Source organism: Drosophila guanche, unplaced genomic scaffold, assembly GCF_900245975.1.
Source record: "Drosophila guanche unplaced genomic scaffold, DGUA_6, whole genome shotgun sequence".
Classification (NCBI taxonomy): domain Eukaryota; kingdom Metazoa; phylum Arthropoda; class Insecta; order Diptera; family Drosophilidae; genus Drosophila; species Drosophila guanche.
In genome coordinates, this window is record NW_022995748.1 from 1,778,763 (window position 1) to 1,790,271 (window position 11,509).

At 35.4% G+C, this 11,509-nt stretch overlaps 1 protein-coding gene across 2 annotated transcripts; it reads left to right on the forward strand.

Annotated features, from left to right (window-relative positions):
• Positions 1–1,367: 1,367 nt before the first annotated feature.
• Positions 1,368–10,409, forward strand: LOC117584277 (RNA pseudouridylate synthase domain-containing protein 2). 2 transcript variants are annotated; one of them, XM_034273094.1, is made up of 11 exons: positions 1,368–1,765; positions 3,474–4,258; positions 7,197–7,289; positions 7,454–7,541; positions 7,601–7,823; positions 8,038–8,125; positions 8,411–8,631; positions 8,935–9,125; positions 9,186–9,413; positions 9,504–9,835; positions 9,895–10,409. In XM_034273094.1, exons 2-11 carry the CDS (start codon positions 3,560–3,562, stop codon positions 9,964–9,966), a joined length of 2,235 nt encoding a protein of 744 aa, XP_034128985.1. In that variant the 5' UTR covers positions 1,368–1,765; positions 3,474–3,559; the 3' UTR covers positions 9,967–10,409. The 2 variants fall into 2 exon arrangements, with proteins under 2 accessions (XP_034128985.1, XP_034128986.1); XM_034273095.1 differs by lacking the exons at positions 1,368–1,765; positions 9,895–10,409 and having other exon boundaries at positions 9,186–9,417; positions 9,504–9,642.
• Positions 10,410–11,509: the final 1,100 nt, after the last annotated feature.

Sequence of the window (11,509 nt, forward strand, 5' to 3'; positions counted from 1 at the left end):
AAATATTTTTTGTTTCGTGTGTTTGTACGTTAGTTTGTATGTTATGTGTCCACTGGCATATTTCGACCTGTACTGTTACTCTTATACATATACAACATTCAGTCCTGTGTATACAACAGGTATATACATACAATACATTCGTACATTAGAGCTCTAAATTGCGTTTGCCTGACAAAAATGACGACATCATGTTTTGCTTGGATAAGCGTTACTTTTCCAGCTACTGGACTTTTTAAAGGAGTGCCTACGCCTAGGAAAGCCCTGTTAAAAGGGTGGGAAAACTACCGTCTTTTATTAGTGGTAGATTTACTGAAATTGGTGAATCAATGAAATTGTTATTAAGACTTAAGAATTTAATACGTATTAGGCAAAAAGATAAGAGATATTAGTAGGTTGATAATGGCACTGCGAGACAATATGAAAACAACTTATATTGATCACGACCTGAAATGTACATACTTGGAATTTTCAAATTAATAAAATCTATTTTACAAATAAAAAAAAACTAACTGTTGACTTTATATAGCCAAAGATGAAGTATTGCAAGTATTGTAATTTTAAAACATAATAAATATCAACAGCTATGGCTATCAGCCACAATTAAGTACAACAACATTAAAATAAGAATAATAAAAGTCCTTCATTTAGGTCGCTTGGACGAATTGGGTTGGACTGTCTGCATACAAATTTGTGAAACCCTTTCCTTGAAGATCAAAACTCATAATATTATGAATGAATAGTTTAAATCAGCTAATTTCTTTTCAGATTTATATCGGGATAAAACGTAAATCGGTTTTTATTGACTTTTACATGTTTTTGGCATGGTAGACATTTTGTCGGAGATTCCCTTATGTTGCTGGACTATTTATTGTAAATTCTCGTAAATATTGTAAAACGAGTCCTCAAGCTTGTTACAACAAGAATCTGACTTCCTCTCCAATGTGCTCAAAACTTTGTCCAAAAAGCTTGAGCTCTCTCTTATGTTCGACGAACAGTCTCCAAAAAGCTCTGCCTGCAAAGTAAGAAGGAAAAAGGAAAAGGTGAAATTTTGCTGCATTGAATCTTTGAAAGAAGAAAATGCTTCTGTGATAAATACAAATTCAATTGTGGTTTGGATACTATTTTTAAAAACGCTAAATATTTTCTGTATTTCAACTGCTACGAAACTTAAATTATCGTTTTACTTTTTCTCTCGTATGGTCTCGAACTTTTTGAGGCGTTCCGTGTTTTGATGTGGGAACAGGGAACTACATTTAATATACATTTCCATATTTATTGCAAAGCTCTATACCTCGTTGTCTCAACATACCTTGTTACAAATTTCATGTCGAACCAACCACAGCCCAAGCCCACGGCCGAGCGAACAGGTTTGTTCGCACCGTTGCGGCCGTTTTGAATTATAAAATTTGAAATTGTAACTCAGAAAAGTCTCCGGCCACAACTTGATCTAAACATCATATGCATGTCGGCCGCGGAAAACGAAACAACAGAAATTTTGAATTGTGTTAACTTGGCTGTGTTTGGCTTTTAAAACAAGGGACTCGGCCGTTTTGAGAAAATCATATTCCAATGCTGACCTGCCAACGACGGTGCTTGCTCGTCTCATTTTTTAAATTCCCGCGTGTTATAAATTGACGGCTTAAAATAGTTTACATATTTTACAAACATATGTATGTACGTGTGTGTACATACATATACTATATGTAGTATTAATAAGTGATTAAGAAGTGTGATTTAATTTGGGAAAGTCGTTGGCTCGATTTTAGTGAGTTTCTGATTTTACGTACCATCCCAAGAAAACAAAAATGAACAACTGAAACGCATATTTATAAAATATAACCTTTTTTTTGTTCAATTAAATTAAACAAATATATCCCTTGGATTTCTTTTGAGTGAATGTAAAGCAATAACTGAGAAATAACAGCAAGTAAATACCTCTAAACGAAACAACGGAATGTCTTAAGGCTGAGTGATCAAAAACTTTGCCATTGACTCACATTTAGGGAATCCAAATACATATACAAATTCATACTGTATAGCCTATTTAAATGAGCTTCAAATTCGAATACGGAATAATCATTACAAAAGAAGTTTTAAACTACCAAGGAAACTAACCATTTTCCTTTACTCCGTACAAACAAACATGTTTTTTTATGAAACCTATAGACAAATGTATGTTTTTTTACCTTTTAACTAAGTAAACATTCTTCTGAGCAAAACACAATTAATGAATTTGGCTCAATTTTATGTTCCTTAACCACTTTGGTTGAAAGATTTAAAAATTAGAACAAATTAAGAACCGATGGGCGGTATGACTTACATTTCAATTTAAGTACCCTATTAATTTAGTAATTAGGCCCTTGATAGTTTCATAGTTTTTTGTTTATAACATACATACATATGTACATGTCGTGTGCATATTGTATTTGCTCTATCACATACATACATATTTACCGTGTACATATTCATTTACCTAAATAATCTCATTCTTGTTCATCTTTGTTCTGTTCTTTCGTTTTTGGCAAAGACCAGTCAGTCAGAATTCTGTCGCGTGTAATGTGCACGTCCGGGGGTCTAATATGTATACATATATACTTATTTATGCATGTACATACATATGTACCTGTACATATACATATATATAAAGGCATGAACACAAACATTCCCGAAAATTCAACGTTGACTAAGCTATCACATAGTCTAATTTAATATACAAATGCGTACATTTAGTTATTTGGTTGTGTGTACACGTGTATATATATATATATCACAAAAACAACCATAAAGTGAGCATAAACATTGTACATAAATAAATACATACATACATATGCACTAATAACAATATCATCATGTGTGTATCCAGGGTCCATTTTGCTATTTTCCTATCTATTTTCCATCCCTTGGTAAATACCGTCAGTGATCAGATCAGAAAATCTTCGAAAATCCATTCAGAATCCCTAACTTGCCGCTTTTTATCAGCTCACAAAGATGTACATATATACATGTACCTTACGTATTGTGATTTTTTATTGAGATTCAAGCCCCAAATCAACTACAAAAATAATGACGGGCATCGTTTTTAACGCCTCTCCGCTAACAAAAACCACAAATAAAAATGCCCAGATACATTCATACATACATACATATGTATGTACATTTTATGTACATTTGTACGAACTAACACAATATGTATGAGCATTGGAGTGCATTTTTCTAGATGCATACATAATTTACATATGCAGTTTTGACATATATTTATTTAGTAAAACATATGTTTTACTAGTATTAATCAATTTACACATTCAATTAAAGATCTCCCCGGTACAAGTGACCTTTTAACCTACATATATATGTACATACATAATATCTTAAAATTAGTTTTACGTTTTCTATTGTTATTATTATTGTTATACACATATAATACGCAAATTTTAAATTAAGATTCAAGATTTAAAAGTGGCTACTCTTTTCAGAAACATATAAGCAGTAAATACATACATACATAGATACGTGCAAAGTCAAACAACCGCCGCTTACTGCTGAAACGAGTAGCACTAAAATGCAGAACTCCCAATCGTCTTGCGCGTGGTATCTGCCATGGTCTTTGGCGGCGCAGCAGCATCAGCAGAAAATAATGCAAATGCAGGCGCCCTTTTTGGATAAAATGGGAGCTTCTTCGATGGGAGGTGGTATTTTCGCCACTCAGCCTCAAGTCCAACAACAGCTCTCACCAAACACGGCAGCAGCTCCTCCGTCGAACTATCAGCAGCCGGCTTTGCATCCTAGCGCAGCAGCCGGAACACACTTCCCGCATATGAGTTCCGCATATAATTTTGGGCCAACACTACTGGGTGCAACCCATGTGGGGAGCTACCCAGGACAGCTAAATCCGTGTCCCCAGTCACATCCCCACAGCCAAACACAAGCTCATTTGATGCCATCTTCCATGTTCTCGTCATTGCCTGTGAGTGCATACTATGCACCAGCTTCAGGCGTCCCCGTGGCCGCACAACAAACCCTTATGGCACCAGCCGCACCAGGATTGACCCATCAGACGTCGTCTCTTTCCATGACAGTACAACCAGCACCGCGAGCATCCCCGTCGGCATGCGCACTCGTTCAGACACTAAATTGTCTGCCACCAGATTTTCATCACCTGTCGTCGATTAACCTGAGCAACATCATTGAACTGAGGAACCAAGGAGCTGCGCTCTCATCCATCAAAGTTGTACCAAATGTGGAAATGTTAAAAAAAAAGGTAAGCTGAACATAGCCATTGTTATAAATTCTATTTATTATTGTATGTTAAGCTACTATTGGCTAGTATGGCCTTGCACTTTGTAAAATTAGCTATCTTCAGTAATTAGCTCAGAGTACTTTTAATTTATATTTTGTTATTAAATACTTCGTTACATTTTGGCTTTCCGATTTTCCGCGTCAATAAACACAAGTTTCGTTTTTCTTTGATTGCATTTTGAAATTCGATAATTTAGTAAGCCAAATGGTTAGCGAAGAGCTTTAACTGTGTTAGTCAAGGTCTTCAGTATAGCCAGACGCTCTTTATAGTAGCAGTAGCCGCGATGTTTTCCCATTGTTAAGTGAATACTTCATGCATATACGAGCGAGTGTAATTTACAGAGTCGAATGTCTATGACTCCACACTAACGAGCTTCTGACCATGAAAATAAAGTACATACACATAAGCTGCAACCGAAGGCATAATAATAGCGTTTAGCAATCAGGTGCTGGCTAACAAATCTTCGAATGTCTTCATACACATTGTATGAATATGTCTGTACATATGATCTTTCATATTCTTTCATTTTACGAGTATTTCCCCTCTGAGAAGAGTCGCCACAGAACCAAACTAGCAAGATGCCTTTTCTGGCTTTTCCATTGCAGCTAAGATCTTCAAATGAGATTACTCTTAAGATGAACATAAGTAGTTTCACACAACCGTTACTGGACAAAGATGCGTTGACAGTCGTCAACCAGCTATTCCTAAAACCGGCTGTCTACAAAGAATTGCACATACCCAAGTTGAATGCAATTTCCAACCAATTGCTGCACTCGTTCGTTGCGTTAGTTATATGATTGTAATGTACTTAAAAGACAAGACCCGTTCACCTGATAGCGAAATCGATCCCGATTTTTATACGGTGGCGATATTTGATGATCTTTTATCCATATTTTGAACACTTTTAATTCTCAATTTCCAAACCTTAAGTTTTTTCATAAGTATGCTGCCAATAGGTGTCTTTTTGTAAGGCTCTTCAAAGACAAATTTTAGTTACAATTTTGTACGTGTTAAACGATTATAAATTACGTAAAAAGTAAGAAAAATGTAATCTGTTCAAACTTAAAAAAAATATTAATCTGCGTGTTAAAAATGCTTAGGGAAGATTGTTCTTTGTAAAAAAGAACCACCTCGGATTCATCATATGTACATATGTATGTATGTATCTATGAATAAACATTGATCATTACTATACAAAATAAATAATAATAGCAGTTTTCATTCATTCATACATACATTATATGTATGTGTTCTTGAAAACTGATAATTAATAATTCCGTGGGTTGGAGTCACGTGCTGCATTCCAGACAGGTGCTGGCACTCGTCCGTCCAATGGCAACTTGAGTAACCGATTGGTGCGAAAGCGATGAAAGAAAGCGTGTCGCAAGGCTCTTGCACTTTGCCCCTGTTGCCCCTGCTTCTCCACGAGGCGGCCACAGCAGCCATGGTGTGGGCGTGCTCATAAATATTTTCAGTGGTCTGCCGGTTGTAGACTGACACGATTTTGTAGTTTTTAAGCATGCTCCCGGCATTTACTTTGAAAAAAGTATAGCAGCATAAAGAACAAATGAGTCTTACAATCACAATCAAATGTAGGCTGGAGCTGTTGTTGATACCCTTGAAAACAGTTTACACGTTAGAATCATTTTATGGATTTGATGAGCTAATATTTGGTATTAGAGTTTTCCTTAAAATTATTAAATTTTGTTATATTTAAGTAACCAAACGACTGAAAACACAATGTACTCTTCCGGCATATTGTGGTTTCGTTATAATTGGAATTGAATTGTATGTACATGCTGTATATAGGTGTATAGCTATCTCTAGCCATACATATGTTTATTAAAAACGTATAATGTGTCTGTGTCTGAGTTGTGTGTGTGAGAAATATCGCTGGCAACAGGTCTCTGCTGTTGAATGATTTAATTAATTTATACATTCAGTTATTGTGCAGTTCCCATGGATGAGTAGAACTATAAAGCGTGCAGGTTCATTCATTTATCTGCAATGCCAATGATCGGATATCTTTAGAAAAATAATCATAGTGTGGGGGAAATATATTATTTGTGTGGTATCCACCTGATGAATATGTCTTATAGTCTACCAATCTAAACAAATCAATCGTAGAGTACAAATAAATCCCATTGATTTTTGGGATTCTAATTTATGAATATCTTACATAAGAATGGCCGGCAACTGCGTTCTTACTTCGTTATTTACTTCGTGATGGTACTGATGGCACATCTAAGTTTAGGATGGATATGTACATGATCAGTGACTTTTGTTGTACATATGTGTACGAGTATCTTTTGTCTATTGTCGTGCACACGTATTTGCACAATTATGCTTACACGTTCATGTAAACACATATCAGAGGCATTGTATTTGTGAGATTGCTTGAGGGGATGTGACCGCTAGGCTGTGTCGGCCGTCATCTTTCGTGGTATGTGGCTCGGATCTCCCGCGCGGCTTTTGAGGCATGCAGCATCTTTTCATCATTCTTTGGGCGCACTGCCAAAGAAAACAAAAAAACGAAATGAAAATAAAAACGTCAGCGCATAGTCGGTATGGGAAGGCACCACGAATACATAAGCGTCGAAGGCAAGTAGATATTCTCAAGTGTTCAAGTCCATATACTATTTGTAGAACAATATTTAGGTATTCTAATGAGCTTACGTAATGTGAAACACTACGGTAACAATAGTACTCAACCATTTCTGCCAAACAAGAGACATTCCGATCGATTCTATAAAGAAAATAATCACTAATGGCCAACTCTTATGCCTTAATCCCAGGAAAATCTATTCATTAAACAAAATTTCTTAAAAATAGGTTGACCATTATAATTTTTATAATAATAAGACAGTTATTATATTCGTGGTGTTATTTTTTCTTACAGGATATATCTAACCGGGAGTCGGAGAACGAGAAACTCAAAATACCAGAAAAGAGGAAAACTGATAATAGCGATCCAATTAAGGATTTAAAGAAAGTAATTGAAATTCCTATGCTAAATATTTATTTTGATTTAATGTTTGTAACGCAAAGAAAAAGGCCCAGAGTCCATAGTCGGTTTGGAGCTAATGCCCTTTCTGCGTTGCAAGCATCTGATGAAAATCATAAAGAGGCTTTTCGTAATAATATTTACTATTTAAGGCCAAACTTGAAACAAAGGCTCTGAAAGCCAAAAGACCTGGATTTACGGATGAGCGATATCAAGAAACATCCTACTATATTGAAAATGGTAAGGAATAAAGAATGGGTGTAAATGGATTTTATGCATTGAATATAATCATTAAAAAGGTCTTCGGAAAGTCTACCCTTACTACTTCACCTTTACGACGTTCACGAAAGGACGTTGGGTGGGAGAAAAGATTCTGGATATATTTGCTCGAGAGTTTCGTGCACACCCATCTGAAGAGTACGAACGTTGTATTCAGGCAGGAACACTGACAGTTAACTTTGAGAAAGTCCCCATTGATTACCGACTTAAACACAATGATCTGCTCGCTAATATAGTTCACAGGTAAGCGCATAAGCATTAACAGCTCTACTGCAAATACTGATAGCGAAACAACTAATAAAGCTTGCGTTCCCTTCAAATTTCTTGTTCAAACTATCTAATTGTTGATTACTTTTCAACTTTGATGTTATCTATACTCAATTTTTTTCCCACAATGCTGCACCGCATATAATGATTATGTACATATCTAACGACAGATTTATGGCTATACTTGCAGACATGAAGTTCCTGTGACATGTCACCCAATAAAAATTGTGCATATGAATGAGGACATTGTCGTTGTAAATAAGCCTGCATCAATACCTGTAAGTGGCTTCAACGAGTGCCATCTTAAGTATTTATTAATATTTATTTTCATTCATTTATGTGTATCTAAAGAAAATACGAAATGATAATGCAAATAGTTAGATATTTATTTGATGGATTCTTGGAAAATTGCATTGATCTAAGCCAAAAAATTAAGTCTAAACTCTCAAACAGAAAGTCGATTTAAGCTTTAATAGGATCAGTATTTTAGATAATTTAATTCAACATTAAAATCTTTTCTTACTGATATTTTAACATCTTCCGTGATGTAATTACATCTTTAGGTACATCCTTGTGGCCGCTATAGGCACAATACTGTTGTTTTCATACTCGCAAAGGAATTCAACCTCAAGAACCTGCGCACAATACACAGGCTTGACCGGTTGACATCTGGTCTATTATTGTTCGGACGGAGCCCAAAGAAGGCACGCCAAATGGAGCAGCAAATTCGCAATAGACAAGTGGAAAAAGAGTATATATGTAGAGTGGAGGGAATTTTTCCAGAGTAAGTTAAACGGAAACTATTATAAGTTTATAAAAAAGTTTGCTTTTTATACCCGGTACTTGAAGAGTTAAACAATTAAACGTAAAATGTAAAATTCGAAAGAAATCATTAGGTTACATATACATAGATATGTATATGGATTTAATATATATTACCTGAGTACCGGGTATTAAAATAGAGTCTCTTTTGAAGGCAACTCACAACGTTCCTTCTGATTTTTGTTTTGTTTTTGTGTGGCTGGCACTGCCACTGCTTGTTGACAATGTACTTATATAATTTCTTTTTATTCTTTATAATTTTTAGTGAAATCCTGGAATGTAAGGAACCCATTGAGGTTGTAAGTTACAAAATAGGAGTGTGTAAAGTCTCGCCACGAGGAAAAGATTGTACCACAACCTTCCAAAAGCTTTCGCAAAATGGCAAAACTAGTGTGGTACTGTGCAAACCACTTACCGGACGGATGCATCAGATCCGAGTTCACTTGCAATATTTAGGTGAGCCAAATCAGTGATCATAATACATAAACTCTCATTTAACGAAATTATACGTTATAGGTTATCCGATTCTTAACGATCCCCTATACAACCATGAAGTCTTTGGCCCCTTGAAGGGTCGTTTTGGGGATATCGGTGGAAAGTCAGATGATGAGCTTATACGAGATCTCATTAATATCCACAACGCGGAGAATTGGCTGGGAATAGATTATGAATCCGATATATCTATATTTAAAAATTCTAAGGACGAAACAGATGGCGAGAGCCTTAGTAGCGAACAAACTTTCGGTTGGTAAATAAATAAATATATATAAATAAAAAATACTGGCATTTTAATGAACAAATCACATATATTTTGTTTTTTTTAAATAATTTTAGCTATTCACCATAGCGACGACGACGGTTGTGCAAATTCGCGCGAAACTACTCCGCCTTGCTTAGAGCCTATCCGAGCTGAAGTAGACTCCAAGAAATTAGAGCCTCCCAACACTTCCAAGGAATTTGTAGGTACTGACCTAAAGGAACCTAGCGAAACTTCTTCATCACTGGAGTTATCCGATACTATCCACGCTGTCGAAGGTGGGAATGCGGATGTTGGAATAAAGCTAAATAAAATCACAACAGATGCGCATTGTTATGAGTGCAAGGTTCACTACCGTGATCCCAAGTCTAAGGACCTTATCATGTATCTGCACGCCTGGAAATATAAGGTTTGATTTTAATGGCAGTCAAGGTTTTTCTAAATAATTGAAAACATTTTTCTTTTTAGGGTCCTGGATGGGAGTACGAAACTGAATTTCCTTATTGGGCTCGCCAAGACTGGGACTCAGAGTCTACCTAAGTAGCAACTTTTGATTTGATGACAAAAAAATTACAAAGCACAGATGAAAGAATCTTGGACCACATTAAGTATATGATTTCTGACAAGAATGACCAACAATGAGTCTTTTTCTGCAAGAGATAATGTCTCTTTTTATGAAAAGAATGTATTTAAATAATGTATTTCTATAACCAAGTCATAATGTCAAAATCGGTCTAGCTTTCATATAGAAAAGATATAGGCATATATAATTATATCTGCAAGGGTATAAAATGCTTCGGGTTACGGAGCAAGCCTTCCTTTGAATAAATAAGTTAATAAATGTACATATTAAGTTAATATGAACTTAGAGATACGTACATACATATGTATACCGTACAGCTCTAAGTTAAACGGAATGGGTCCACATAGGTCCAAAGAACAAATAGAACAAAATTAATTATAAACATTAGAAAATTCAAATTGTGCCTTTACGATTGAATGTACACATGTACATAAGTATGTGTTGATATATTTGTATTTTATTTATATACATATGTATTTGCATAACGACATTTGTTTATGTTTAAAGTGGGTATGAAAACCTCATTGATAAAAATCTGCCTGTTTTCTGTTGCGTAGGCTTGACAAATAATATCTTATTTAAAGAATTAAGTGAATGAGCTGAAAAGACATGTAAAACAATTTAAAGCATTTATTGCTGACGATAAGCAATCACATGTTTTGTGCATACATACATCCATACATATGTATGAGTAGTACATCCCATTGAAACAGTTTTCCATCACCCACTGCTCATAAACAGTGGCTGTGATCAGTGGGTGATAAAAAGCTGACTCAATGGCCAGTCCTATTCAAGTGGCGAGGAGTTTAATACAAATTTTTGTACGCAATGGCCCTTCAAGTCAGTTATACCTATGAGAAACATGTCTCGGAAACTTCCTTATTGTAATACATTGTAGATTCATGTAGTTACAGCACTCATTTTTATTTCAAATTTAAGCAGTCTTTTCATTACGAACATGTTATGGTCATATTAGTAAATTTAAATTTAAAACAAATTTAATTAGGTAAATTAATCCTTCAATATTGAGGAGCTTTCATAGATGAAAGCCAATAAAATACTATTAAAAGTATTCACTTGTCAACATTAAATAAGCTACATCCTACATTAAAATAAGCATCAAGCAATATATGTACATATTTATACCATGAAAGATATCAATAAAAATTGACGGTCGTTTATTAGAAAAACCTGTTTCTTTTATGTATTCAACAATGCACCTTTACTGATTTCATACAGGGTACTCGAAGAGATAAAGTATTATATTATTTTGCGGGAGAGACGGGTAACGGCTTAACTTGCCAAAACTGTTTGCTTGTTGGCAAGGTGGCTGTCGGATAGATGTCACAACCTACGCTCCTAGGACATCTCCATGTTAACACCATCAGTTCATCGCACAGCAGGTCATCTAGCTGCATGAAGCTGGGGTTGCTGTGTCGCTGCTTACAACTTGCTGACCTGCACTGCAGGTTATTTACAGATTTCTCCAAACACTATGCT